At 42.0% G+C, this 16,636-nt stretch overlaps 1 protein-coding gene across 2 annotated transcripts in view; it reads right to left on the bottom strand.

The window, feature by feature from the left end:
• Positions 1-16,636, bottom strand: part of tsnaxip1 (translin-associated factor X interacting protein 1) — a 47,690-nt gene that overhangs the window by 25,105 nt on the left and 5,949 nt on the right. For both annotated transcript variants that reach the window (XM_055648481.1, XM_055648482.1), the window contains 3 exons: positions 5,540-5,736; positions 3,400-3,538; positions 1,098-1,267 (listed from right to left, as the gene is read on the bottom strand). In XM_055648481.1, coding sequence (XP_055504456.1) covers positions 1,098-1,267; positions 3,400-3,538; positions 5,540-5,736 — 506 coding nt within the window. The remainder of the gene's footprint in view (positions 1-1,097; positions 1,268-3,399; positions 3,539-5,539; positions 5,737-16,636) is intronic.

Genomic DNA, 16,636 nt, shown 5'->3' with positions numbered 1-16,636 from the left:
ACGGAAGCATGATGTCACTACTGGCCTGTGGCGTAAATGGAGGCCAAGTGGGACAGGCCCTTTAGTCTTCATTAACTGAATACTACCCTTTTCAGTGCATTTTGGTTAATCATACAATACAATGCTGGATTCTGTGTTAAAAGATGTTCTAATCAATAAGCTTTAGCTTTTCATCTTTGTCAAAAGATTCTTCAGGAACAGCATCTCATATTCCACTTGGGTTGCTTAATTCTCCAATTTTAGGCAACTTCTAACAACCTTCCTTCCCTCCCCTTTCTCCCCCACACTCACCCCTTTCTCACCTTCTCCCATGTTCCCCTCCTAGATGTGCACCTATTTCACCCCTCCCCTTCTCTCCACATTCCTATTTCAGTTACTCCAGCATTTTCAATCTCCAGCATGACAATAAGTGCAGGCTTTGATATCATTTGCTCAAAATAACTTTGCGTATGCATAGCCAGCAACATTCGTGGGCCATTCTTACAAAGCACGGCTTTTCGTTTGAGAAGGCGTCTGCAATATCACCTTCCTGACCTCATCTGTGGCTGTGAAGTCTGACGCACATATGCTGCTATAGGTAGGTCTTGGAAATTATTTAAACTAAACTAAATTTCCCTCTTCCGTAATATAATGTTTCCTCCCTCAGTCTGTAAAGCGATCCACATTAAATGTTGCCAATCTTTTCCTAGTCACATACAGATAGGAGGTTTGCAGTTTATGTTTATGTTTCTCATATTCTACTTTCCATTTCCATATCAATCTTGATATTTTTTTCCCAATCCCAATTATTTTCTGGAAGTTGAATTGCACCCACTTGTTGAGATTGAATCCAGTAAATGCTATTTAATCGGATTTAATTTCATACTCCTTCATTTTGGCACCCAAACAACTTAATGGATTCCCTCTACGTGGTGAATGGAGATAAACTATAAGCTAAAAGCTTGGAAATTAACAATGAAATCAAAGCCCAATGCGATGTAAGGAGTGGAGTGTACAACTAGCATCAACATTTCCTGACTCATAATCCAATATACAATCTACCAATAATTCTGCAATATTTGCAGAATACATTTTAAACATAGAAAATGAGCACATACCTTCTCAGTTAACTCATTATAGGTTTTTTCTAAAGTTTCAAACTCCCTTCTTGGAATCACATCCCCATACTCTGCCTTAATTTCATTTAGTGTAAATTGCAATCCCTTGAGGTCTTCATGAGCCACCTTCAACGCCAATTTCAGTTTAATGGGATCATCAGCCTCATCAGCTTTGAAAAACAACATGTGAAAACTGTTTGAAAATATATCTTACCTATATCGTCATTCACATTTAATACCTTTCAGTATCATGTAAATATTAGTATTAAAAGTACCTAGTCAACCAACAATAGCCAGAGCAGACTCCGGTTTTGGTTTGTTGAGTCAACACAACTACAGATTTGTAGTTTAGATTAGTGTAGTTTAGCTTAGTGTAGTTTAGCTTAGTGTAGTTTAGCTTAGTGTAGTTTAGCTTAGTGTAGTTTAGCTTAGTTTATTGTCACATGTACTGACGTACATTAAATAGCTTTTGTTGAGTGCCAACTAGTCATCGGAAAGACAATACATGATTACAATTGAGCCATCTACAGTGTGCAGATACATGTTAAATGGGATAATAAGAATAACGTTTAGTGCAAGCCAAAGTCCAGTAAAGTCCAAACAAAGATAGTCCGAGGGTCTCCAATGAGGTAGATAGTAGCTCAGGACTGCTCTCTTGTTTGTAGGATGGTCCCGTGTTTGAAATGTAAACCAAAACAGAACACTGCAAATGTGCTTATTCTTAGGAAAACAAGTATAAGAGTGTTTTTCGAAAGTTCACATCAAATATGTAACACATAGCAAGAAAAAGCTGGAGCATTTTATAATTGTAAAATTAATCAATCAATTGCAAAACTGATATAATTTTTGCATCCACATCTAAATATATTATTTTACTTACATTGGACATCTATTCTAATTTTGCTTGTTTCCAATTCAAGTAGCTCAAAATTGTTTTGTTTTATTGTGTCTACTATAAAGCATACATTTATCCCTTCCCTTTCCCCCCCCCTAGTGATCCACAAGCAAATATCCAGGTATTAAGTTGTGGACCAAATATTTATGAATATAAACAGACACACGGTGTATTTAAACAGCTGAAACTATATGGCTTAGTATATGCAAATATATTCATATACTTTTCGTAGACATAAAAATGGGCAGCACCGTGGCACAGCAGAAGAGTTGTTGCCTTACATCACCAGAGACCAAGGTTCGATCCTGAATACGGGTGCTGTCTGCACGGAGTTTGTACGTACTCCCTGTGACCGTGTGGGTTTTCTCCACGTGCTCTGTTTTCCTCACACATTCCAAAGACATGCAGGTTTGTAGGATAATTGGCTTCTGTAAATTGTCCCTAGTGTGTAGGATAGAACTAGTGTATGGGGTGATCAGTGGTCAGCATGGACCTGGTGGGCCAAAGGGCCTGTTTCCACATTGTCTCACTAAATTAAACTAATACATATCAATTAAACTTTAAGCCACATTTATCAACATTTTCACGCCACCAATTTCCTCCTCTGTTTTGATATTGGGAAGCAATGAATTTCAAATTTAAAAGTAACACATGTTAATAATGAAGCATATTATGACAAAAATATTCACCTTTTTTTAACCAAATATACGTATCACATTTCTGGTAAATTAAATGATCATATTATTATCACAACCTAGGATATAACAGTTCAAGCAATGCTTTAAAGGTTCATAGTCTTTTGTGATAAAATTGATAATTTAATACTGAAGATTGAAATAAAAATCCCAAAAAATTGAAATTCTAGTTTTTGGCTATTGAGAGGTGCATGTATGCCATTCCAGCATGTACCGTCATAAAAATAGCACTGCATTCACCCATTGGGCATCCCTGCCCTACATATGGTAGCATCTGCAAGTCCACATCCCTAATCACAAGAGCTCCTTGAAGAAAGCCATTAAAACCTGTTGGTTAATTTGAAGCAGTTCCACTGAAAAGTCTACTTATTGAGTTCCAATCTTGAGCCAGGTTGAATAATCAATAATTGACATTGCTTTTTCAACATCAAATTAACAAAACTGCCACAAAGAAGTATGAAGTAGGGTTCCGAAATGAAACACCACCCATTCTTTTTCTCCACGGATGCTGCCTGACCCGCTGAGTTACCTCTGCACTTTGTGTCCATCTTTGATATAAATTAGCATCTACAGTTCCTTCCTGCACATAAGATTGACTTGATTCCCAGTGTCACTGCAACTTATCTTGAAAACACCATGATTCTCATACACAAGCAGAATAAATATTACTTAGTTGTTATACAACAGTTATAAACCAACTATATAATTTCACCTTCTTTTGCCTGAGAATGTACTGGCTCTTCTTGTTGAACATGTAGATTATTCATATCAGCGATCAGAAGAATGCGTGCATCTCTTTGTTCTCGATATCGTTCATATTCAGTTGCCAGCTCTTCCTGAAGCTTACGAACCTGCAAATCAGAAAACGAACTCAAAAATCAGCACTATGGAATTTCTACAATTAAAAGTTTTCGAAAGAAAATTGTGTTTTATTTTTGTCATCATAATGAATGACGTAGAAGATGGAATATGAAACAATTTTATTCCCTAATATAACTTGTTTTTTATGTAGCGCCAATAGTGAAATAAAACTTCCCATGAATATTTGACTTTAGCCTGAAGAAAACAAATTAAAACCAGTGGGCACAGTAGACAATGGAGCAATGCAGTAAATAAGATTCATTTGGATAGGTACATAATGGGCAAAATGGTGTGTTTCCGTCCTATTTAATTCAATTACTTTTTTTTACTCAGAAGCCTCGGAAGAGAAATAAATTGCAAGATTGAAGATCGAAGTACAGTTTTAACTGGTATCTCTGTACTGCTGAGAATACAAAAGCAGAGATGAAAACGCAAAAGAAAATAAATTTCAAATGGTAGGTCAAACCATGGTGCATCTGCCGTTCCAAATAAACTGCTATTATTTAAAAATGAGCAGCTAAATTATCTGGGTGCCTTGATCTAATTTATCCCACAACCTATGTCCTATAAAAGAAAGAGCATCTGTGCAGGCATCTTAGTTCCATTTATTGATGTGCAAACGTGCTACCACTTTTCCCCCCACACAACTACTGTGGTTACATTTGTCGTATTGAGACAATGGACCATTGTATAATGTAAAACCTTTCCTTTTCTATTGTCAATATGAATAAATAACATCATTTATTTTTTTAAATAGACAGTCGAACATTGCAGCGGATTGACCAATTTGGCCGCCAACTAAAAACAAAAGTATCAGCCAATACACAAGTAAATTACAATAATTGCTGTCTTACACCAATTAAACGTTTATGAAGTAGATTGCTGACACAGCACATTTGAGGTGAGCATGTAAATAATGATGAGATGGTTAATGACTTTCATGTAACCACGCCCAAACAAAAGAGTCAGTATATTGGGAAAGCAGGGCAGGAAAATGATAAATGCACATTCTATGATAAAGAATGTTTCATTTTAATTTGAAAGAATGCTCTGTTTGTGCTGCTCTGGGAGCAATAATGCAATGTTAATCAGATTGTCCTAATGTGGAGAAAGGCATGTGATTTGAAAAGAGGTCATATGGTTCCATTTATTTAGATCCAGCCAAAAAGCAGAACATGAGGGCAAGAATACCCTGATGAACATTTTATTATATACAACAAACAAGCCACAGCATTTGGAAAGCTATTAGAAGGCAACTAGTTTGAATTTTAATCTAATTTGGACTGGGTCTGCATCATATTATCCTGCATGTTACTTAAAGAATATATGCCACAAAGATATTACGGGGTCTGGAGGGCTTGATTATAAGCAGAGGCTGGAGGCAGACTGGGTTACCGGGGTGGAAGATTGCAACCTTCACGTGGTCTGCCCTGTTTTGACGAATGCAATCAACCGGCGTGCACAATCAAATAAGATGAAATAGAACAAGTTGGCCTACAATTTTAGGCAACGCATGCCATATGCAAGAAGAAGACTGGGTTACCTTTCTTCTGTGGCGTAGAAAGTTCAAAGGTGACCTTATAGAGATACAAAATCATGACGATCATAGATATGGTGGATAGTCACAGTTTTTCTCAGGGTGGTGGAGAATAAAACTAGAGGGCAGAAATTTAAAGTAAGGTTTCAAGGTCAGTTTATTGTCACATGTAATAAGAGTAATATTTAGAAAGAACCTGAGGTGCAACTTTTACCCACAGAAGGTGGTGAGAATATATGGAAAAAGAAACTGTAGAAGTGGGTACAATTACAATGTTTAAAAGACATTTAGACATGTACATAGATAGAAAACAAAAAGTTTAAATGGTTATGGCCCAAACGCAAGCAAATAAGACCAGCTCATATGGACATCATGGTCTGTATGGATGAGTTGGGTCGAAGGGCCTGTTTCCATACTGTATAACTCAATGCCAGTCACACATGAATTAACTGACCTGGGTCTCCAGAGAATCCTGCGTTTCCATTAAATTATCAATGTTTTTGAGTAGCTGTGTTCTTTCACGCTTCAGTGATAGAATCTCAAATTTTTCTTCTTCACGCAGGGCAAGAAGCCTATGTTCACAGTTCTCTGTTGTGGTTACAAGCATGCCTTGCAATGGTTCCAGCTCACGGATTCGATTTCGCTGCTGAGCTGAGATACAAAGGATATTGCTGGATTAATGACTGGGATCTGATGGAAATTGAATTATTTAGCTAACTTCTCTTGTGATTTTAGAAAACAAAAAACACATGCTCATTGGTTTTTTTCCCCCTAAGAAATAAGTTGCCCTAGTAAGAAAGGCTTGATTATCGCCAAATATTCTGATTTAAAGGAAAATTGATGGTGTTAGATTTCCAAAAGATCTTTCCCCTTTCACACTTTGGACTTTAGAGATACAGCGCGGAAACGGGCCATTTGGTCCACCGAAACCACGCCAACCAGTGATCACCCCATACACGAGCGCCATCGCACTCACTCGGGACAATTTACAATTTTACCAAAGCCAATTAACTAACAAACATAACAAAACAGAAACTTTGGTGCAGTAGGCCATGGAGCCTGCACCGCCAGATCATGGCTGATCATCCAACTCAGTATCCCGTACCTGCCTTCTCTCCATACCCTCTGATCCCCTTGGCCAGGGCCATCTAACTCCCTCTTAAATATAGCCAATCTGGCCTCAAGCAGAGAGTTCCAGAGGTGTGAAAAAGAATCTCGTTTTAAAGGATTTCCCCCTTATCCTTAAGCTGTGATTGTCCTGGACTTCCCCAACATCGGGAACAATCTTCCTGCATCTAGCCTGTCCAACCCCTTAAGAATTTTGTAAGTTTCTATAAGATCCCCTCTCAATCTCCTTAATTCTAGAGAGTACAAACCAAGTCTATCCAGTCACAATGGGCTAAGTGTGGCGGCTGGCGACCGGAAGGTAGCCGGTTCGAATCCCACTTGGAGAACCTGCATACTGTTGTCCTGTGTGCACGCAATACTCCAGGTGTGGGACCCTGTACAACTGCAGTAGAACACTCCTATAATCAAATCCCTTTATGCCAATATACCATTCGCTTTCTTTACTGTGCTGCACCTGCATGCCTACCTACAATGACTGGTGTACCATGACACCCAGGTCACGCTGCATCTCCCCCTATCCCAATCGGCCACCGTTTAGATAATAATCTGCTTTAATGACAATTAAATGTATGACAATTAAATGTATCTTGTCTTGTCTTGTATCTTGTTGTTGCTTTCCCGTTTTTTTGCCAAAAAATGTGCTCACATTTATCCACATTAAACTATCTGCCAAACATTTGCCCACTCACCCAGCCTATCCAAGTCACCTTGCAGTCTCCTAGCATCCTCCTCACAAACACTGCCCCCCAGCTTACTGCAAACTTGCCTTCACCCTCATCCAGTCATTAATATATATTGTAAATAGCTGGGGTCTCATACTGAGCCTTGGCCCCCATTCACTGCCTGCCATTGTGAAAAGGTTTACTCCTACTCGTTGCTTCCTGTTTGCCAGCCAGTTCTCTATCCACATCAATACTGAACCCCCAATGCCTTGTGCTTGAAGTTTGTATACTAAGCTCTTATGTGGGACCTTGTCGAAAGCCTCAAGTCCAGATACACCAATCCACTGGTTCCCCCTATCCAACTATTGAAAAAAATTCTATAAGTTCGGTGATTTACCTTTCGTAAATATGCTGACTTTGTCCAGATTTTTTTTTGTGCTGCTAAAATGTTTAATAAACTCTAGCAGTAGTTTAGGCTAACTGGTCTGTAGTCCACGTTTTTTCTCCCTCCCTTCTTAAAAAGTGGGGTTACGTTTGCTACCCGCCAATCCTCTGGAACTACTCCAGAATGTTAGAGTAATAAAGAATCCGACATCGAGTCAGGGGAGCCAAACTCCGTTGATTGCCTAGTCAGGATGTGGCATTGCAGCACTTTACCACTGAGCCACTAGGTTTAATCTCAAAGCCTAAATCCCGGTCAGGGACTGTTTTTTTATGGAGTTCCAGTCTTTTTACAGTGGCACATCGAGTAGAGCCATTGCCTCACAGCAACAAAGACCCAGGTTTAATCCTGCCCTCAGGGACTGTCTGTATGGAGTTTGCATGTTCTCCTTGTGACTGTGTGAGTCCTCCATGTGCTGTCCTGCATCCCAAAGACGTGCAGGTTGGTGGGTTAATTGTGGTAGAATGTAAGGGGAGTTAATGAGAATGTGGAAAAAAAAGGATACAACGTACGATTAATATGGTCGTTGACGATCGATGCACTCAATGGGCTGAAGAACTTGCATCCATGCTGTGAAATGTTATGCCTGTATAACTAGTTAGTGTAGTTAGTTCAGTTTATTATTATTGTCACATGTACCGAGGTACAGTGAATATTTTGTTTTGCATGCTATCCAGTTAGCGACAACCCTATACATGATTACAATCAATCTCTGCACAGTGTATACTTACTTACACGTTATGTTTGATAAGGCCAAGATAATTTCATTTTCAGACTCATTAATCCGGCAAATAAATGTATACATGAGATTTCTTTGGACAGTTTGTAAAGTATTGACTCCTGCAGCCACAAACATTGCACTTGCACTACACCATCTAGGTCTCTTAAGTAATATTCTCATGGCATAATTATAAGCTACTTTAAGTCTCTGTAAGCTTGCTTTTCTGTAGTTTGACCATATGTGTGCAGTATAGAGTGGTGTACAGTATGCTCTGACCAGGATAGTTCAGTTGCCTGATTACAGCTGGGAGTGTACATCTTCACTCCATCTGTACATGCACTAAACTTGCGTAAGAGAATGCTTGCTTGTGCATACATCATACGGTGTTGCCTATAAATATCCTCATCATCTGTTATTTGTTCTATAATAAAATGTCCAAGATATTTTACCTTATTACAGACACTTAGTTCATTATCAGACAATTTAAAATCAGGACATTTTAGACATTTATCCTCTTTGGTTCTACAGATCATAACAGCACTCTTACCAGCATTATATTTAATATAGTGTTGCACACCATACACAGAACATATATAGTAAGGAGCTGCTGGAGACCAGCGCTAGATGGACTAAAGACCACAAGATCATGCTATGAGAATGCAGGGTGGCTTGGACAGGTTGGGGGAGTGGGCAGATGCATGGCAGATAAAGTTTAATGCGGATAAATGTGAGGTTAGCTTTGGTAGCAAAAACAGGAAGGCAGATTACTATCTAAATGCCGCCAAGTTGGGAAAAGGGGAAGTACAACAGGATCTGGGGGTCATTGTACATCAGTCTATGAAAGTAAGCATGCAAGTACAGCAGGCAGTGAAGAAAGCGAATGGCATGTTGGCCTTTATAACAAGAGGAATCGAATATAGGAGCAAAGAGGTCCTTCTGCAATTGTACAGAGCCCTAGTGAGACCACATCTGGAGTGTTGTGTGCAGTTTTGGTCCCCTAATTTGAGGAAGGACATTCTTGCTATTGAGGGAGTGCAGCGTAGGTTTACAAGGTTAATTCCTGGGATGGCGGGACTGTCTTCTGCTGAGAGGATGGAGCAGCTGGGCTTGTACACTCTGGAGTTTAGAAGGATGAGAGGGTATCACATTGAAACATATAAGATTGTTAAGGGCTTTGGTCACGCTAGAGGCAGGAACCATGTTCCCGATGTTGGGGGAGTCCAGAACCAGGGGCCACAGTTTAAGAATAAGGGGTAAGCCATTTAGAACAGAGATGAGGAAACACTTTTTCTCACAGAGAGTGGTGAGTCTGTGGAATTCTCTGTCTCAATCGGCGGAGGAGGCAGGTTATCTGAATGCTTTCAAGAGAGAGCTAGATAGGGTTCTTAAAAATAGCAGCGTCAAGGGATATGGGGAGAAGGCAGGAATGGGGTACCGATTGGGGATGATCAGCCATGATCACATTGAATGGCGGTGCTGGTTTGAAGGGCCAAATGGCCTACTCCTGCACCTATTTATTGTCTATTGTCTATCATCTGCATACATAATATGGTTCACTAGAGTATTACCAATCATGCACCAAGTATTACAGGCTTTCAATTGCTTGGACAGATCATCCATATAGAGATTAAAAAGAACTGGGAACAAAATGTCCTCTTGTCTGACACCATTGCTAACCGCAAATGGGGCTGAGGCCTCATTGCCCCATGTTACTTGCATGGTCTGGTGGGCATACCAGTAACCAGAATTCTCACAATGTATTTAGGGTATAACATTTAGTGCAAGATAAAGCTCAGTAAAGTCCAATTAAAGATAGTTTGGCCCTGAATTTGGAGGTATGCGTTTTCAAAGCTCTGTACCACTTGCTTGATGGGAGGAGGGAGAAGAGGGAGTGACTGGGATGGTCTTTGATTATGCTGGTGGCCTTGCCGAGGCAGCATAAAGTGCAGATGGAGTCAATGGGAGGGAGGTTCATTTGCATGATGGTCTGGACTGTGTCCACAGTTCTCTGCAATTCCGTACAGTCTTGGATAGGGGTGTTCCCAAACCGTGCTGTGATGCATCCCAATAAAATACTTTCAATAGTGCATCTGTAGAAGATAAAATGCTTTCTACAGCGCATCTGTGGAATATAACATAGCTGATGCAAGATATAATGCTAAGCTATCACAAACATGATCTCTGTCATCAATTTGAATTGAGAGTAAATTTCACCCGCATTCTGAAGAATCAATGATGATACTGCATCCACTTCAATTTGTCTTTTCAACATTGTCCCTATCAAGGTATTTTTTCCAGTTAATATTACTTTTTATAAAACTGACTTCATTCTTCAATAACATTTCCAATATTAAACAAAAAACAAATAGCAAACATGCATAGCAAAGTAAATGACAATGGCCTGTCATCCTGATTCCCATTCTTCAAGACTATTCCACATTCTGGGGTGGAATCCTACATTGTGTAGACTTGCCATTAAACTTTCAGAGTAGTTAACTTTGGATGATATGCGGAAAATGATATTCATGCCACACAAGTATGTGGAGAAAAATCATCTCCGAAAGGAGATTATGTAACCATCTTCCCTCAAGATTAATAAATATAATCATTGTCAACATTTCCACTATCAACATCCTAAGAGCTCCTGTAAACCAGAAATTGACATGTGGCTAAAAAGCGCATGTCAGCAGCTGGGTATTTATGACAAGTGGCTCACTTCCTTACTCTCCAGGGCCTTTTCACCATCTACAGGGTACAGGTCAGGAGTGTGATAGAAGTCTGCATTGTTTTGATGCACACAGCTGCAACAACACTCAGGATGCCATCCACGACACTGCAAGCTATCCATCACTTTGAACATTTACTCCCCATCACTCGTGCACAGTGGTTCTATTGTATGTCCTTAACAAAATATTCTGTAACAACCTGGCAAGGCAGCCTTCACATCACCCCCTCAAAAAAACTGCAAATTCCACCATCTCAGACATGAGAAATATATACATAGAAATCCCAAAGTTCCCTTCGAGCCAACACCATTCAGGCTTAAAAAATAATAATTATTTTATTAACGATAGATGAATACTCTGAAGACTGCAATTCGTGAAAACTGCTGATCACCGCCAAAAAGGTACAATAACAGATGGGGATAAAGCACTGGTTTTGTCAATAAACTCTCTTGACTTGACTCTTGTCGGTAACAACCAATTACCGTGGATGATTATATATTTTTTTAAATGATCAAATTATCTTCTTTTAGATCTATCTCATAGACATGTGGTGCAGCAGAGATGAGATTGAAGGCTTTGAAAATAATGTTAAACATGCTGCAAGCATGCATATCCAGTCCTACTGTCCTACTTATCATAGCTTAATTCTTGTGCTTTACTCAGACAACTGAAACTTCATATCTTATCAAGCAAATTTAAGCAATGCACATAATTTAGGTAGACACAAAATGCTGGTGTAACTCAGCGGGTCAGATAGCATCTCTGGAGAAAAAGAATAGGTGACGTTTCGGACTTCCGTCTGAAGATGGGTTCCGACCCAAAACTTAAACTATTCCTTTTCTCCAGAGATGCTGCCTGACCCGCTGAGTTACTGCAGCATTTTGTGTCTATTTTCGGTATAAACCAGTATCTGTAGTTCCTCTCTACACATAATTCAAGTACTGAATTAGAGGCACAACCAGCGTGTGGTTAGTCACCACATGGGTGGACAGTACACAGAGGAAAGTACAGTCACGATGCCAACTCCATGGAGACCTAGATCAATGAGTTCAGCTGCCGAGGGTCATCGTACCTCATGGCCAACTCATCAATACCAACCTGAATGCTCCAACTGTGCCAACTAACTCCTCTGGCAGCTCATTCCATATACCCACAACCCTCTGAGTGAAAATGTTTCCCCTCGTATTCCTATTAAATCTTTTCCCCTCGCAACTTTAACTTAAATCCTCTGGTTCTTGATTTCCCAATGCTGGGCATGGGACTCTGTGCATTCACCCTATCTATTCCCCTCATGGTTTTATACACCTCTATAAGATCACCCCTCACCTCCTGGACTCCAAGGACTAAAGTCCTACCTAGCCCAACCCTTCCCTTTCGCTCAGACCCTTGAGTCCTGGCAATATCCTGGTAACTCTTCTCTGCACTCTTTCCAGCTTAGTGATGCATTTTCTATAGCAGGGCGACCAACACTCAGTTGAGGATTTGTACGTCTGCCGACACAAGGCATGAGACATACAAGCAAGGAATTTGGAGAAGCCTTGTGCAAACTCTTACACTGCTTTGGGCAGTGCATAGAGCCTATCACTACCAGCAGCATAGTGGTGGACAAGCCTCTGTATATCCATTGCATAACAAGCAGGTGGACAAAATTGCTGGAGAAACTCAGCGGGTGCGGCAGCATCTATGGAGCGAAGGAAATAGGCAACGTTTCAGACTGAAACCCTTCTTCAGACCCGAAACGTTCTGCCTATTTTTCTGAAAAGTTGCCTATTTCCTTCACTCCATAGATGCTGCAGCACCCGCTGAGTTTCTCCAGCACTATTGTCTACCATCGATTTTCCAGCATCTTCAGTTCCTTCTTGAACATAACAAGCAGATGCTCCTATACATTTGAATGTCACAGTGAAAGTACACAACGTAGCCATGCAACACCAAAGGGTAAATATGTGCAGCAACTACCCTTCACCAGATTATTGGGATTGTTAATACACTATCCTAGGAAACAGGACAACATAAAATTAGTCTGTCCTTGCTTTGAATGACATCAATTAATTTTGCACCCTCTCCTACTCCATCTGTGCCCTTGCTGTTAACTGTCATTCATTCAACCAGGGAACTCATACTGCTGAAAATTATGATGGGACAATGCAGACCAGAGTTTGGCCCTCTAGATTAACAATTGCTGGAGGTTATACTGCCCGATCATTTGCAGAGCCCCACAGGCAAACAGTCTTCCACCACCCAAGCTTTGGCCATGGGCAATGGGCCATGGAACCGGGGGCTGGGGGGGGGGGGGGGGGGGGCTGCAGCCCCCACCCCTTTTTAGCAATGTTTCCCCAAGGAGTTAGCGGCCAGCCCAGCAGATGCATTTTAGTGACCAACACGGACGGTTCAGTGTCTGCAGGAAATACCAACCTCACCCGTCACACACCGGGAGGGGGCTGGGGGTCAGCAACTCACCGCGGTTGGGGCGGACTACCGGGCCGGTGAACGTGAAGGGGGGGTGGGGTGGAGGGAGGGAGAGTAGGGGATTCCCACACTCACACACGGAGCCGTGTGGAAGCGAGCGACGGGAGGAGGGGCCCGTGGTCTGAGGGCACGTCACGGCGTCGGACTAATGGAGAACGCTGCTGAACAACCCAACCTACCTGCTCCTATTTATAGAGGAACCAGGAACAAAAAACACAGAGAGCTGCCATGCCGAACACTGGCTAACCTCGGATAGATTCCAGGGTCAGCTCTGGTCTCACACCTGGAAGGATGTCAAGAGTTCGTAGGGAAGCCAGAATGGGTGAGCAATGAAAGGTCTCAGTCATGTGTAGACTCTCGGGCTATTTACGTTGCAGGGGAGGGGAGTAGGAGACTGAGAGCATGTTCACAATCCTGTGGTGGAACAAACAAGGTGAAGTTGTTCCAAGAGACGTACAACATGGACTTTGGGTGATCACACCAGAGGCAACGGCAGACGACAAACTCGGCAGAGAGCGGCGAGACAGCGCTTCAGGAGACCCTTCACAAAGAGGGTGGGCCTAGCACTGAAGGGGAAACCTTGTAAAAGTCTGGGAGGAAGGGCAAGGCAATAGGGAAGATAGACACAAAATGCTGGAGTAACTCAGTAAGGCAGCATCCCTGGAGAAAATGACTGGGTGGCGTGTCGTTTCGGGTCAAAAATAATAATCACCTGCTTTTACCTCTCATGTAGGCCCTACATTATATTAAAAATACTTCAAACAAAATACATTGAAATCATACTTCAACAATGCACTAAAACATGATTTTAATACATTAAATTTCAAAAAGTCCCTACTGTCGCTTTGCACGCTCGCCGGGTACCCCCGAGGCTGGTGATCAGTGATCGCTCAGCCGCCCCCCGCTTTCAAAAACGCTCCGCGGCCCCTGTTGGCTAAAGGAAATCTGAGATAATCAGCAGTAGAAAAAAGGTCAACTGTGAACTGTAAAATAATATAGTTCAAGTTTCTGGAAGTATCTTTATTCATTCAATTATCTCTGGCATGCAGTTCAGAAGAGGACTGTCACTGTTGCTTCTAGCTCCCTCCTGCTACTAGCCAGCAGCCACAAATGGTCTCGCCCTTATAAGTGCCAGAGGTTGAAAGTCACCACAAATGCTAACAACAGTGCCAGCAGTCATGTCTTTAAAAGGCAGGCATCATTCCAAAGCAGTTATCCTTTGGAACATTTTGGTAGCTAAAACATTGAAAGTACAGCAGATTGCCAGAGGGTGTAAGTGTCATGAGTGAGGGTGTGAGTGTCATGAGTGCCTCCTGTGTAATTTGGATTTACCAGATTATTGTGGCTGTGACCATATGCCAGCTGCATATTAAGATAGTGGAAGCCCTTCCAGTTAATCTTCTGATGTGACACCCTCAAAAATTGTGTACCTTTGGAAAGTCCTTGCAAACCGCATGCTGCAGCTGCTACCTTCAAAGGCAGGAGATGAATTTTGCAATGCTGGATGTGACCTCAGTACTTTTCGTAACCTAGTAGTATGTAGCAAATTTAGAGATCTTCTGTACGTCCTCAGCTTCAGCCTTGACAGAATCCGAGACAAAACTATTCAATGCCACTGGAGCGACACAGTTGCTGCCTTACAGTGCCAGAGACCCGGCTTCAATCCTGACTACGGGTGCTGTCTGTACAGAGTTTGTACATTCTCCCCGTGACCATATGGGTTTTCCCCGGGCGCTCCAGTTTTCTCCCAGAATACAAAGACGTATAGGTTATGTAGGTTAATTGGCTTCAGTAAATATTGTAAATTGTTCCTAGTGTGTAGGATAGTGGTAGTGTAGGGGGATCGCTGGTTGGCGTGGATCTCTAAACTAAAAATAAACACTGTGACGTTGACTACCATCACCATGTCTGCTCTGGACTGTATATGTAACACATCACTGATCTATCTATATGTGTAATGTGAAGAGGAGTCCTCTGAAACATTGCTTCATTTTGGTGCATAGAGGAGAACTGACCCCTGATCCTTCCTCGATAGAACCAATCCAATCAGTTTCTTATCTATTAACATCAAAGTTTTTCATCTTTATTCACTCATATATTTGGAGATCAACGTTAAACACAAGCGAAAATGGACAAGCTGCACAAATACCATCATTACAACAGTGGCAGTAGCTGGATATTCGCTGGCAATGAACTCATCTCTGAATCCCCCAAAATACTTTCGCCATCGACAAGAACATCCACTAACCTAGATGAATCCAGCATCAATAAATTCAAAGAAGCTTGACACCTTCCGGGACTAAGCAGCTCACTTAACCTACATCCCATCCACCAAATTAAGCATTAATTCCCTCCACCATTATTTGCCTGTGCTACTCTGATAGCACCTACCCCAAATTGTAAATTCAAACAGGTCCAAGGATCAGTGCAAAGCCCCTGTCCCACTTGGACGACCTCCGCCGCGACCTCTGGTGAGTTTGCCCCGAGGTCGCCACGAGGTCGTAGGAGGTTTTCGTCACTCTCCTTAATGGTCGAGAGTGGTCTCTGCGCGGTCGAGGCTTCAGCTAGGTCGCGGCGTATTTTTCAAGATGTTAAAAATTGATCGCGACGAAAAATAGGTCGCTGTGGGAAAAATCGATATTTTTTTAGTCGTAGGTCTAGTCGAAGCTGGTCGTAGTAGGTCGTGATGCTAGTCGTAGATAGTCGAAGGTGGTCGAATGTAGTCGAAGGTAATAGCTCCGGGGTGAAAAAAAGGTCAGTAGAAAAAAAAGGTGATTTAAACAGCGGAACGTGACCTCTGTCACTCCAAGGCATGTTAATTCATAGCTGGAGAGTTTTTTGGAGAGGAGACGTGTTTTAGAGATGACACCAAAAAGGCAGCAGCACAGGGGGAGGGCACAACCCTCAAAAAAACCTGCCATGCAGGTGTTGCCCACCCAGGAGGAAGAGTGGCAGGAGGTGATGTCACAGGAGGTTAAAGTGCAGGAGGAGGTAGCCCTGCATGAGAGACCCCTGGAGGAGGAGACCAGGGTGGTAGTACATGTCCCCACCACCACCACCACACCTTCACTGCCTCATTTGAAGGCAGCAAAGCAGCCCTTTCTCCTGTGTCTGACACAGCATCAGAGGCAGATGCCCCATTGGTGGTGAGGGAGGGCTGGAGGAAGGTTATGCTCTACACCTTCACCAGGCAGCAGGAGGGGGGGGGGGGGGATCTTGAGGAATGGTTCCAGCAGAATGCCATCCTGTACGAAAAGGAAAATGAGGAATACAGGGACAAGAATGGCATGCTTGCCATCCACTGCCCAACATATGTGCTTAACATTCCATCTTTTGTCAAAGCCCAGCGCCCCTCTCTTCAAGTCATCTGGTGTACTGGGACAATCCATCACATCATCTCCAT

Source organism: Leucoraja erinacea, chromosome 17, assembly GCF_028641065.1.
Source record: "Leucoraja erinacea ecotype New England chromosome 17, Leri_hhj_1, whole genome shotgun sequence".
Classification (NCBI taxonomy): domain Eukaryota; kingdom Metazoa; phylum Chordata; class Chondrichthyes; order Rajiformes; family Rajidae; genus Leucoraja; species Leucoraja erinaceus.
Note: the sequence above shows the minus strand (reverse complement) of the source record. Positions and strands in the feature narration are given on the sequence as shown.